Source organism: Oncorhynchus kisutch, linkage group LG16 (assembly GCF_002021735.2).
Source record: "Oncorhynchus kisutch isolate 150728-3 linkage group LG16, Okis_V2, whole genome shotgun sequence".
Classification (NCBI taxonomy): Eukaryota; Metazoa; Chordata; class Actinopteri; order Salmoniformes; family Salmonidae; genus Oncorhynchus; species Oncorhynchus kisutch.
Window position 1 is genome coordinate 18,175,762 of NC_034189.2, and position 14,761 is coordinate 18,190,522.

The 14,761-nt window shown below is 42.7% G+C and overlaps 1 protein-coding gene across 2 annotated transcripts in view; it reads right to left on the reverse strand.

Annotated features, from left to right (window-relative positions):
- Positions 1 to 539: 539 nt before the first annotated feature.
- LOC109906225 (sushi, von Willebrand factor type A, EGF and pentraxin domain-containing protein 1) overlaps positions 540 to 14,761 on the reverse strand; it is a 155,671-nt gene continuing 141,449 nt past the window's right edge. For both annotated transcript variants that reach the window (XM_031791921.1, XM_031791920.1), the window contains 3 exons: positions 10,175 to 10,270; positions 6,265 to 6,358; positions 540 to 842 (listed from right to left, as the gene is read on the reverse strand). In XM_031791921.1, the coding sequence (XP_031647781.1) occupies positions 812 to 842; positions 6,265 to 6,358; positions 10,175 to 10,270 (221 nt within the window). In that variant the 3' untranslated portion in view covers positions 540 to 811. The remainder of the gene's footprint in view (positions 843 to 6,264; positions 6,359 to 10,174; positions 10,271 to 14,761) is intronic.

Genomic DNA, 14,761 nt, shown 5'->3' on the forward strand with positions numbered 1-14,761 from the left:
ACACCCCTACTCTTACAATACGTGCCATGGGATCTTTAGTGACCACAGAGAGTCCGGACACAATTTTAACATCCCATCCAAAAGACAGCACCCGACACAAGGCAATGTCCTCAATTACTGTGATATTATTTTAGACCGGAGGAAAGGGTTCCTCCTCCTGGCCCTCCAACACAACTTCCAGCAGCATCTGGTCTCCCATCCAGGGACCAACCATGATCAACCTTGCTTAGCTTCAAACTGCTGCAGGGTGGTACGCTGCTGGTACACTGATTCTAGAAGGATCATTAGGGAACTATAGTAAAGGCATGGAGAGACCCACTGCCGGCACCAGACATGCTTTAGCGTCACAACACCCAACAGCAGAGATGAGGTACTAGTGGCGTTCCAGCCCAACTACAATGCAGACGCCTGCCAGATCTCGCAAACACTTAGGTGTTCAGCTAATCATACGATATAGCAATCTGATGCCATTCACTTGCTCACATAGGCTTGGCTCTGAAAAACATTGAGGAAGATACAGTTGGAGTGAATGGAACCGATTCAGTTGTATTTTATGCTTTAATAAAAACGTGAGGATAGTTTACACATATACATTGGACAATCACATCGTTTTTACACATCATACCAGTATAGCAGCATATTTAATACTGTTCATTTTCTATATGAGAAAAATACAGCTTTATTTTACAAAATGTATCTGTTTTTGTTTCCCTGGGAGGGGTGGGGGACAGAATTCATGGTTTACATTTATGAAATAATTACACACAATTCCCTTCACGGAGAGCGAAATCTTCTTTCACGTTGAATGGTCTTAAATATTATAATATCCTGTTTTCCTTTTCCTGTAAAGTTGAGAGAAAATGAAAAAGACTATTAGACTAAATCATTTGTCATTTTCAAAACCTTTTATTTATGGCTTGATATTTTAAACGTAGAAAACATTGCCATTAGTCCCGTAGTTATAAACTACTCGGTGCCTGCCTGTTTTCATCTGACTGTTGGGGTTTGAACAAGCCCAGTTGGCTGTTTTCCCAGTGAGAGAGTAGGCAACAACAACAAAAAAGTGTCATCACAATGGATGGATAGCCCTGCAGTGTGGCTCATAGCCAAATGGTTTTCTGCAGAGTCCAACCAGAAGTGAGAGAGAGGTTTTCTCATTCCGTTATATCTGTCAGCCTTGAGTTTAGCAGTACATTGGAATTAGTTTTCACCTGGAAAATACATTTATGACATTATCTTTACCTAGATGTTCAGTCAGATTAGCTTTCTCTGTTAGAGTGGCATGTCAGCCAGATACTGTACATCTTCCCATTTAATCAGATACAGGGCATTCGGAAAGTATTCAGACCCTTTAACCTTTTCCACATTTTGTTATGTACAGCCTTATTCTAAAATGTATTCAATTGTTATTTCCCCTCATCAATCTACACACAATGCCCTATAATGACAAAATAAAAATAAATGTTTTTTTACACATTTTTGCACATGTATATATATATATACAGACCATATATACAGTGCCTTGCGAAAGTATTCGGCCCCCTTGAACTTTGCGACCTTTTGCCACATTTCAGGCTTCAAACATAAAGATATAAAACTGTATTTTTTTGTGAAGAATCAACAACAAGTGGGACACAATCATGAAGTGGAACGACATTTATTGGATATTTCAAACTTTTTTAACAAATCAAAAACTGAAAAATTGGGCGTGCAAAAGTATTCAGCCCCCTTAAGTTAATACTTTGTAGCGCCACCTTTTGCTGCGATTACAGCTGTAAGTCGCTTGGGGTATGTCTCTATCAGTTTTGCACATCGAGAGACAGAATTTTTTTCCCATTCCTCCTTGCAAAACAGCTCGAGCTCAGTGAGGTTGGATGGAGAGCATTTGTGAACAGCAGTTTTCAGTTCTTTCCACAGATTCTCGTTTGGATTCAGGTCTGGACTTTGACTTGGCCATTCTAACACCTGGATATGTTTATTTTTGAACCATTCCATTGTAGATTTTGCTTTATGTTTTGGATCAGTGTCTTGTTGGAAGACAAATCTCCGTCCCAGTCTCAGGTCTTTTGCAGACTCCATCAGGTTTTCTTCCAGAATGGTCCTGTATTTGGCTCCATCCATCTTCCCATCAATTTTAACCATCTTCCCTGTCCCTGCTGAAGAAAAGCAGGCCCAAACCATGATGCTGCCACCACCATGTTTGACAGTGGGGATGGTGTGTTCAGCGTGATGAGCTGTGTTGCTTTTACGCCAAACATAACGTTTTGCATTGTTGCCAAAAAGTTCAATTTTGGTTTCATCTGACCAGAGCACCTTCTTCCACATGTTTGTTGTGTCTCCTAGGTGGCTTGTGGCAAACTTTAAACGGCACTTTTTATGGATATCTTTAAGAAATGGCTTTCTTCTTGCCACTCTTCCATAAAGGCCAGATTTGTGCAATATACGACTGATTGTTGTCCTATGGACAGAGTCTCCCACCTCAGCTGTAGATCTCTGCAGTTCATCCAGAGTGATCATGGGCCTCTTGGCTGCATCTCTGATCAGTCTTCTCCTTGTATGAGCTGAAAGTTTAGAGGGACGGCCAGGTCTTGGTAGATTTGCAGTGGTCTGATACTCCTTCCATTTCAATATTATCGCTTGCACAGTGCTCCTTGGGATGTTTAAAGCTTGGGAAATCTTTTTGTATCCAAATCCGGCTTTAAACTTCTTCACAACAGTATCTCGGACCTGCCTGGTGTGTTCCTTGTTCTTCATGATGCTCTCTGCGCTTTTAACGGACCTCTGAGACTATCACAGTGCAGGTGCATTTATACGGAGACTTGATTACACACAGGTGGATTGTATTTATCATCATTAGTCATTTAGGTCAACATTGGATCATTCAGAGATCCTCACTGAACTTCTGGAGAGAGTTTGCTGCACTGAAAGTAAAGGGGCTGAATAATTTTGCACGCCCAATTTTTCAGTTTTTGATTTGTTAAAAAAGTTTGAAATATCCAATAAATGTCGTTCCACTTCATGATTGTGTCCCACTTGTTGTTGATTCTTCACAAAAAAATACAGTTTTATATCTTTATGTTTGAAGCCTGAAATGTGGCAAAAGGTCGCAAAGTTCAAGGGGGCCGAATACTTTCGCAAGGCACTGTATATATATATATATAAAACTGAAATATCACATTTACATAAGTATCCAGACCCTTTACTCAGTACTTTGTTGAAGCACCTTTGGCAGCGGTTATAGCCTTGAGTCTTCTTGGGTATGACGCTACAAGCATGGCACATTTGTATTTGGGGAGTTTCTCCCATTCTTCTCTGCAGATCCTCTCAAGCTCTGTCAGGTTGGTTGAAACGTTGCTGCACAGCTATCTCTAGATATGTTTGATCGGGTTCAAGTCCGGGCTCTGGCTGAGCCAGGCAAGGACATTTAGAGACTTGTCCCGAAGCCACTCCTGCATTGTCTTGCCTGTGTGCTTAGGGTCGTTGTCCTGTTGGAATGTTAACCTTCGCTTATGTCTGAGGTCATGAGCGCTCTGGAGCAGGTTTTCATAAAGGATCTCTCTGTACTCTGCTCCGTTTTATCTTTCCCTCGATCCTGACTTGTCTCCCAGTCCCTGCCACTGAAAAACATCCCCACAGCATGATGCTGCCACCACCATGCTTTACCGTAGGGATGGTGCCAGGTTTCCTCTAGAAGTGACGCTTGGAATTCAGGCCAAAGAGTTCAATCTTGGTTTCATCAGACCAGAGAATCTTGTTTCTAATGGACTGAGTCCTTTAGGTGTCGTTTGGCAAACTCCAAGCGGGCTGTCATGTGCCTCTTACTCAGGAGTGGCTTCCGTGTACCCACTCTACCATGAAAGCCTGATTGGTGGAGTGCAGCTGAGATGGTTGTCCTTCTGGAAGGTTCTCTCATTTGCACAGAGGAACTCTGGAGCTCTATCAGAGTGACCATCGGGTTCTTGGTCACCTCCCTGATCAAGGCTCTTCTCCACCGATTGCTCAGTTTGGCCGGGCGGACAGCTCTAAGAAGAGTCTTGGTGATTCCAGACTTCTTCCATTTAAGAATGATGGAGGCCACTGTGTTCTTGGGAACCTTCAATGCTGCAGAAATGTTTTGTTACCCTTCCCTATATCGGTGCCTCGACACAATTTTGTCTCGGAGCTCTACCGACAATTCCTTCGACCTCATGACTTAGTGTTTGCTCTGACATGTACTGTCAACTGTGGGACCTTACTGTATATAGGCAGGTGTGTGCCTTTCCAAATCATGTAAAATCAACTTAATTTACGACAGGTGGACTCCAATCTAGTTGTAAAAACATCTCAAAGATGATCAATGGAAACAGGATGGACCTGAGCTTGTGTAAATAAGGTTCTGATTTTTATTTGTATGAAATTTGCTAAAAAAATCTTAAAACCTGTTTCCGCTTCGTCATTATAGGTTATTGTCATTATAGGTTGATAATGAGGATTTTTATTTTATTTAATCCATTTTAGAATAAGGCTGTAAAGTATCAAAATGTGAAAAAATGGAAGAGGTCTGAATAATGTCAGAATGCACCGTATGTGCCCAGTTAGTACTGAACCTCTCTGTCCAGCCATACCTTGGCCCAACTCTAACAGACAGAGAGGGAGAGCTGAGCTGAGACACAGACCTGGGTTCAAATACTACATGAAACCTTACAACATACTTTGAGTGTCTGCTCTAGCCTGCCAATAGTGCCATGGGCGGGTTTGCAGTTTTGGGACTATTCTATTGGTTGATTATGCCAGGCATGCTCAATCAAGCACTGCCGGTAAAGTATTTTCAATTATTTCAAATATTGTTTGTGCCTAGGTCTGGTGAGTGTGCCTCACATTACAGAGAGATTGTATAGTAGGTCACTTTGTATTGCTGTACTAGGGTTTCTTTCAAATGATGACACAGACACAAACTAGGCCTCATTCAGGATAAGGGGAAGAGAGGAGAGATAATTATTTCCTTATGAGCATTATTAATGTTATGATTTGCCATTCCTGACTAGAGATGTTCCTGACATATTTTGATCTGTGTATGATCAAGCAGTACTATGCGGTCTGGTAGTACCTGGTGGTCTGGTAGTACAGAGTGGTCTGGTAGTACAGACTGGTCTGGTAGTACAGAGTGGTCTGGTAGTACAGAGTGGTCTGGTAGTACAGACTGGTCTGGTAGTACAGAGTGGTCTGGTAGTACAGAGTGGTCTGGTAGTACAGACTGGTCTGGTAGTACAGAGTGGTCTGGTAGTACAGAGTGGTCTGGTAGTACAGACTGGTCTGGTAGTACAGAGTGGTCTGGTAGTACCTGGTGGTCTGGTAGTACGGAGTGGTCTGGTAGTACCTGGTGGTCTGGTAGTACCTGGTGGTCTGGTAGTACAGAGTGGTCTGGTAGTACCTGGTGGTCTGGTAGTACCTGGTGGTCTGGTAGTACAGAGTGATCTGGTAGTACAGAGTGGTCTGGTAGTACCTGGTGGTCTCGTAATACCTGGTGGTCTGGTAGTAGATAGTGGTCTGGTAGTACCTGGTGGTCTGGTAGTAGATAGTGGTCTGATAGTACATAGTAGTCTGGTAGTGTAGAGTGGTCTGGTAGTACAGAGTGGTCTGGTAGTACCTGGTGGTCTGGTAGTACCTGGTGGTCTGGTAGTACCTGATGGTCTGGTAGTACAGAGTGGTCTGGTAGTACCTGGTGGTCTGGTAGTACCTGGTGGTTTGGTAGTACAGAGTGGTCTGGTAGTACAGAGTGGTCTAGTAGTACAGAGTGGTCTGGTAGTACCTGGTGATCTGGTAGTACCTGGTGGTCTGGTAGTACCTGGCGGTCTGGTAGTAGTAGGTGATCTAGTAGTACAGAGTGGTCTGGTAGTACCTGGTGGTCTGGTAGTACAGAGTGGTCTGGTAGTACCTGGTGGTCTGGTAGTACAGAGTGGTCTGGTAGTACAGAGTGGTCTGGTAGTACAGAATGGTCTGGTAGTACAGAGTGGTCTGGTAGTACCTGGTGGTCTGGTAGTACAGAGTGGTCTGGTAGTACAGACTGGTCTGGTAGTACAGAGTGGTCTGGTAGTACCTGGTGGTCTGGTAGTACAGAGTGGTCTGGTAGTACAGGGTGGTCTGGTAGTACAGAGTGGTCTGGTAGTACCTGGTGGTCTGGTAGTACAGAGTGGTCTGGTAGTACAGAGTGGTCTGGTAGTACCTGGTGGTCTGGTAGTACTGGTTGGTCTGGTAGTGTGTGTGTGTGTGTGTGTGGTTTGTCACCTAGAGCAGTCGTGCCCGCTCCACCCTAGACTGCAGTGACACCTGTTAGGCCTGATGCACCTCCCACCGTTCAGACAGGACGACGAGCACACCGCTGTGAAAACACACACTGTCAATAAAACCGTAAACCATTCAACACATATATACAGTGCCTTGCGAAAGTATTCGGCCCCCTTGAACTTTGCGACCTTTTGCGACATTTCAGGCTTCAAACATAAAGATAAAAAACTGTATTTTTTTGTGAAGAATCAACAACAAGTGGGACACAATCATGAAGTGGAACGACATTTATTGGATATTTCAAACTTTTCTAACAAATCAAAAACTGAAAAATTGGGCGTGCAAAATTATTCAGCCCCTTTACTTTCAGTGCAGCAAACTCTCTCCAGAAGTTCAGTGAGGATCTCTGAATAATCCAATGTTGACCTAAATGACTAATGATGATAAATACAATCCACCTGTGTGTAATCAAGTCTCCGTATAAATGCACCTGCACTGTGATAGTCTCATAGGTCCGTTAAAAGCGCAGAGAGCATCATGAAGAACAAGGAACACACCAGGCAGGTCCGAGATACTGTTGTGAAGAAGTTTAAAGCCGGATTTGGATACAAAAAGATTTCCCAAGCTTTAAACATCCCAAGGAGCACTGTGCAAGCGATAATATTGAAATGGAAGGAGTATCAGACCACTGCAAATCTACCAAGACCTGGCCGTCCCTCTAAACTTTCAGCTCATACAAGGAGAAGACTGATCAGAGATGCAGCCAAGAGGCCCATGATCACTCTGGATGAACTGCAGAGATCTACAGCTGAGGTGGGAGACTCTGTCCATAGGACAACAATCAGTCGTATATTGCACAAATCTGGCCTTTATGGAAGAGTGGCAAGAAGAAAGCCATTTCTTAAAGATATCCATAAAAAGTGTTGTTTAAAGTTTGCCACAAGCCACCTGGGAGACACACCAAACATGTGGAAGAAGGTGCTCTGGTCAGATGAAACCAAAATTGAACTTTTTGGCAACAATGCAAAATGTTATGTTTGGCGTAAAAGCAACACAGCTCATCACCCTGAACACACCATCCCCACTGTCAAACATGGTGGTGGCAGCATCATGGTTTGGGCCTGCTTTTCTTCAGCAGAGACAGGGAAGATGGTTAAAATTGATGGGAAGATGGATGGAGCCAAATACAGGACCATTCTGGAAGAAAACCTGATGGAGTCTGCAAAAGACCTGAGACTGGGACGGAGATTTGTCTTCCAACAAGACAATGATACAAAACATAAAGCAAAATTTACAATGGAATGGTTCAAAAATAAACATATCCAGGTGTTAGAATGGCCAAGTCAAAGTCCAGACCTGAATCCAATCGAGAATCTGTGGAAAGAACTGAAAACTGCTGTTCACAAATGCTCTCCATCCAACCTCACTGAGCTCGAGCTGTTTTGCAAGGAGGAATGGGAAAAAATGTCAGTCTCTCGATGTGCAAAACTGATAGAGACATACCCCAAGCGACTTACAGCTGTAAAAGGTGGCGCTACAAAGTATTAACTTAAGGGGGCTGAATAATTTTGCACGCCCAATTTTTCAGTTTTTGATTTGTTAAAAAAGTTTGAAATATCCAATAAATGTCGTTCCACTTCATGATTGTGTCCCACTTGTTGTTGATTCTTCACAAAAAATACAGTTTTATATCTTTATGTTTGAAGCCTGAAATGTGGCAAAAGGTCGCAAAGTTCAAGGGGGCGGAATACTTTCGCAAGGCACTGTATATATACACACACACACACCACATACACACTCTATCAGCTTTGCATGCACCTGACCAAGAACTATCCTAAGGCTGAGGCAGTTATTGCCTTTGACCAGGAGAGCAACTTTGGTTTTAGAAGTGGTTGGGACATAATTATATTTTTACTCCAGACAGCCTACCCGACCGCTCGGAGGCGTCTGCATGGTCCTAAAGCACACTGTTGCCTCGTTTTGAATCACTTTCCAATTATAAAACTGGGTGGGGACAAAAATGCAATTTCAGAACGTGAAAGTTGCGCCCCTGCCTTTGACTAAATGAGTAACAGGGAGAAGGTGTGGACACACACCCACACTTTCAGTAAGGGTCAGAATCTCATCTACAGGACTTCCTCATAATAACAGATGTTTCCTGGTAGAACCCTTGGTTACTCAAGCGAACTGGCAATGTGGTCCTCCCTCTGGGCAGAATAACTTGGTCTCACCCTTTTTCTAGGGAAACACTATCAAAACGGTGTTTTCCACATCTATATTCTCCTGAAATGCAGATAAACATTTAGTTCAAACAGGACATGATTGAACAGAAGAAAAAAAAAAGGATTGAACAGAAAAAGAGAAGAAAGGTAGTGGCTTTGTTTCAGTATTACTGAGTCAACAAATGACGTCATCATGTCTGAGAGAACAAAAGCACACTGGCATACTGTACAGTAGACATCATGTTGTCGCCACGCACTGACGAGGCCCTTCTAACTGCCCTTCGGGGATTAATAAAGTTGTATGGAATTGAATTGAACAGTATGCCTAACAATCCAAGAGGTAGTCTGTCTATAGGAAAGGGTCATGTTTCAGTCCATGCTTCTACGATGATAGTAGTGGTTGCTTTGGACTTTGGACTTGCCTGTCACTGCAAGCGCTCGGTTGTCACAGACGTGCATTACTACGGCAACAGTAGTCTACAGTATGACGCACGCTGACACAGGAATGGATGGATAAGTACCTCGGATCATTCATTCTCTCCCTGATGTCACTTAAAAAAATCCTCCTGCACTCCTGTCCATATGTGACTTGATTCAGGAAACTAGGCAGATGTCACAAGTCACGACTTCACAGGAGAGCCAGTTGAATTTTTTTTTTTTCAAAATGCGTTTTTTGGCAGAAATGCCTTCTCCAAACGTTTATGCCATCTGTAAATACGAATAAAGTTGTTAAATTATGAGCCTATTTGGTTTAGCCAAAGAGAAAGACAAGAACCTTCCCACTAGCCATGATTGGCTGAGATAATGAGTGGGCTGGACTTGCCGAGAGACGATTTTCAGATTGTTCTGTGGTGTAGCATCTTGGGTCTATAAAATGAGCTGTTCGTTATGCGTAGATAATCCTTTCTACTGCAGTGTTTTTCTGAAATATAACGTTAGCATGGAGAACTGCAAATATGTTGCTACTGCTCTCAATAACATTGTTGCCCTATAATTTATCAGGCGCTATTGACTAAGGTCAGTGGGAGTAACGGGCTGCAATGTCTTCTGATTTTGTGGTTATTCTCGGTTTTACAGCTTCAATGCTCTGTAGTCTGACAAATCATCACCAGCCTAGAACACAATACTGTATTCATTCTAAGCAGCTACATCCTAACTATGAGGTGTGGGGGGAAAAAACTCCTATTACTTCTTTTAAGAAAAAGTGTTTTAAGAAAACTCAAAGTTATCTGGTAACTGAAGTAGTTTTGGGACAGCTCACAGTAAGATAACTTCCTAAAATATCTGCAGCTTCATTTTTAAAATCCTATTTCAAAAGCTTTGTTTAATGCTTTTTGCTCCACTGCTTTCATCAGTGACAACCTGGTGACGTCCCCATCTCCCATCTCCCTAGAGGCCACAAGATAATATGTTCCTTACAAAAGTCCTATTCAGCATTCCACACAAGCTAGGCCCCTACTGTAGGTAAGTATGCTTATATTGTAGTCACAAAGTGGAAACCCTCTCAGGAGGTAATACATTAAGGATACATCTGTGTCTCACATCAATGAGCTCCTCACACACACTCACTGAACCACACACACACTCACTCACCACTGTGAAACAAACAAACAAACACACACTCCTCACCGACAAAATTAAGACAACACATACACACCCACCGCTGTGACACACTCTCACATACTTACCACTGTGACAGCGCGTCCCTGTCCAGCCCGTGGGACACTCGCACTGGTAGGGTGCCGCGCACCGCCCGCCGTTCAGACACGGCAGGATGCAGATAGCTGTGATTTGATTGGAGGAGAGGCACAAACATAAACTGGAAGCCATCACCACATGATGAGTCATCAACAATTATGTGTTTCACCACACGGACTAAACCTCTGGGGTCATTCAACACAGGCAAGCTGTGTGTGTTGTGGGTAGGAAGCGGTGGTCAAAGAGTAGCTTTCTCTCTGGCTACGTCCAACATGGCACCCTAATTCTCTATATAGTGTACTACTCTGCTGTGTACAGTGCATTCGGAAAGAATTTAGACCTCTTCCCTTTTTCCACATTTTGTTACGTTACAGCCTTATTCTAAAATGGATTACATAAAAACCTTTCCTCGTCAATCTACACACAATACCCCATTATGACATGGCGAAAACAGGTTTGGTAGACATTTTTGCAAATATATAAAAAATAAATGCCTTATTTATATAACTATTCAGACCCTTTGCTATGAGACTCGAAATTGAGTTCAGGTGCATGTTTGATCATCCTTGAGATGTTTCTATAACTTGATTGAAGTCCACCTGTGGTAAATTCAATGGATTGAACATGATTTGGAAAGGCACACACCCATCTATATAAGGTCCCACAGTTGACAGTGCATGTCAGAGCAAAAACCAAGCCCTGAGGTCGAAATAATTGTCCGTAGAGCTCCGAGACAGGATTGTGTCGAGGCACAGATCTGGGGAAAAGATACCAAAAAATGTCAGCAGCATTGAACGTCCCCAAGAACACAGTGGCCTCCATCATTCTTACATGGAAGAAGTTTGGAACCACCATGACTCCTAAAGCTGGCCGCCCGGCCAAACCCGAGCAATCGGGGAAGAAGGGCCTTGGTCAGGGAGGTGACCAGGAACCTGATGGCCACTCTGATAGAGCTCTAGAGTTCCTATGTGGAGATGGGAGAACCTTCCAGAAGGACAACTATCTCTGCAGCACTCCACCGACCAGGCCTTTATGGTAGAGTGGCCAGATGGAAGCCACTCCTCAGTAAAATACACATGACAGCCCTCTTGGAGTTTGCCAAAGGACTGTCAGACCATGAGAAACAAGATTCTCTGGTCTGATGAAACAAAGGCGGCATCATGCTGTGGGGATGTTATTCAGCGGTAAGGACTGGGAGACTAGTTAGGATCGAGGGAAAGATGAACAGAGCAAAGTACAGAGAGATGAAAACCTGCTCGAGAGCACTCAGGACCTTAGACTGGGGTGAAGGTTCACCTAGAACAGGACAACAACCGTAAGCACACAGCCAAGACAACACAGGAGTGGCTTCGGGACAAGTCTCTGAATGTCCTTGAGTGGCCCAGCCAGAGCCCGGACGTGAACCCGATCTAACATCTTTGTAGAGACCTGAAAATAGCTGTGCAGCGACGCTCCCCATCCAACCTGACAGAGCTTGAGAGAATCTGCATAGAAGAATGGGAGAAACTCTCCAAATACAGGTGTGCCAAGCTTGTAGCGTCATAGCCAAGAAGACTCAAGGCTGTAATTGCTGGCAAAGGTGCTTCAACAAAGTACTGAGTAAAGGGTCTGAATACTTATATACATGTGATGTTGACGTTTTTTTTCTTTGGCATTATGGGATATTATTTGTAGATTGAGAACGGTTTTTTTAAATCCATTTTTGAATAAGGCTGTAACGTCACAAAATGTGGAACATGTCAAGTGGTCTGAATACTTTCCGAATGCACTGTATCAAACTCAACCTTTCTACTGTGTGAATAGGGTTCCAGGCTCAACCTCTCTCTACTGTGTGAATAGGGTTTCAGGCTCAACCTCTCTACTGTGTGAATAGGGTTTCAGGCTCAACCTCTCTCTACTGTGTGAATAGGGTTTCAGGCTCAACCTCTCTCTACTGTGTGAATAGGGTTCCAGGCTCAACCTCTCTCTACTGTGTGAATAGGGTTCCAGGCTCAACCTCTCTCTACTGTGTGAATAGGGTTTCAGGCTCAACCTCTCTACTGTGTGAATAGGGTTTCAGGCTCAACCTCTCTACTGTGTGAATAGGGTTTCAGACTCAACCTCTCTCACTGGGGAAGACAGACAGGGTTGGGGAGTAACAGACTACATGTAATCCGTTACATGTAAGGGATTACAAAAAAAAGGTAACTGAAATCCGTTACGTTACCAGCAAAAATATTGTAATCAAAAACATCTTTGGCACTTCTCTGTTTTCTCAATGACATTGAAATCAACATTGAAAAAAGGGGCAATTTGAAGTTTGTTCCACCTGAGCGAATCTGACCACAAGTCAGAGACCACTATGATGACACCGCAAATGTGTTAGATGGATCGCGGGAAAAGAGCAGGAATAGGTTTTTACAGGCTACAGTCCAAGCTATATGTTCCAATGGTGCGACTGCTGTCAGCATCCAAAGATTATCCAACTTGAATAAACGCTTGTAGGTAAGGATGACATCAGTGGTGTAGTCTACGGTGATACAGATATCACTTATTATTGATACCTACATAGCGCATTGATGTGAATCACACTGCCGCTCTCTTATTTAGCTATTTGCGCCTTACGGATTGTGGTTGTTGTGGATGGATGTTCACAAATTTAAATGTGTATTTGAACCCAATAATGGTTGAATTCGAGAAGTTTAAGGTGCCGATCAATCATTGTTTCTGAAACCAGTGGACAGCCAGTGAAAATGTGTTCTTTCAACAGCTGCATAGTGCGGGTCCAAGCCTATGGAATAACAGCTGCATAGTGCGGGTCCAAGCCTATGGAATAACAGCTGCATAGTGCGGGTCCAAGCCTATGGAATAACAGCTGCATAGTGCGGGTCCAAGCCTATGGAATAACAGCTGCATAGTGCGGGTCCAAGCCTATGGAATAACAGCTGCATAGTGCGGGTCCAAGCCTATGGAATAACAGCTGCATAGTGCGGGTCCAAGCCTATGGAATAAAAGTAGGGCTTTTATTGTTCAATCTAATTCATGCTGATAAAATAAATCCACATGCCTAATGGACACATGCTCAAACTCACACACTTTTAAAGGGGCAATCTGTAGTTGCTACATCCATTTTTGGACTTATAAATTATATATATACATTGATACTTGAAGAATAGAACAGTTCAACTGTCACACAACCCAAAATATAAACTTGTTTTTCTCCTATGTTTGTAAACATTGTAAATGTAAAAAAAACATTGTTTAGCCTCATAACATGGTTAAAACAATCCTTTTCATATCATAGATGGTCAGTCCTTGCATCCGTAGCTCTGTCTATTAATTGGGGAGTGGTTACATTTCTCCAGGCCCATCCCTCAGCTTTTTACCCAAAACAGAGGCGGGGTGCCATTGTGTTATTGTTTCATCTGTGGATTTTCCCTTTAGACAGCTGCATATTATCAAGATATCAAAGTGTCACCAACAAAAAGGTAAACAGTAGGCCTATAGAAAATGCAGTATAGGACATACATTTTTCAGTTGTGCTGAAAGCATGCCATTCAGTGAGCGCAGCATTTATTTTTCAACTCGAATCAATGAGCCCAATCGGTCCTCCATAACAACAAAATCATAAACAACAGAGTAAGGCTGGCTAATAAGTCCTTTGTTTTGGGGTTATGCTCAGGTAAAACATTTTGGCTAGTCTATACTTCCATATTTCCAAGTCCTATTCTTGAAGATTAAGGGATATAACATTTATTGGAATGACTGGAATTCTGATAAACTTTGGTTTTTAATAAAGATATAATTTAATCGTAATATTATATGTATTAGAGAGCGATAGGTTAGAAGAAGCCTACATAACCAACCCATAAAATAAAATGTAACATCCATGTATGGACAGTTATATAAACTTTAACATTGATTGATCCTGCAATAGATGTCGTTCAACTGGTAACATACATTTTTTTCTTATTCTAATCTAAAAGTAACTGCATGTAATCAGATTACATTACTGAGTTTGGGTAATCCAAAAGTTACTTTACTGATGACAATTTTGGACAGGTAACTAGTAACAGATTACATTTAGAAAGTAATCTACCCAACCCTGAAGACGGAGTACACAAAAAGTCTGTGAACATTTTCAGACAGATGGGGAAATATTTTCCTTATGTGTCTCTGTGATTTTAGACGATCTAATGTGAGTCCATACTACTCTACTCTGGCTGTGTAAAGCTAGCTGAGTACATTCCTCCACAGTCAGTGAAACAGTGTCTGTTCCTGGCTGCAGTGTGGATCCACTTTCACTGACTGACTCTTTATTTGTGATGAGAGGAGGGACTGAGATCTCAATTCATTTCAATTCAATTGAAGGGGCTTTATCGGCATGGGAAACATGTGTTAACATTGTCAAAGCAAGTGAGGTAGATAATATACAAAAGTGAAATAAAGATAAAAAATCTCTCTCACACACACACACACACACACACACACACACACACACACACACACACACACACACACACACACACACACACACACACACACACACACACACACACACACACACACACACCTCAAGTCTGCCCATCCATTCAAAA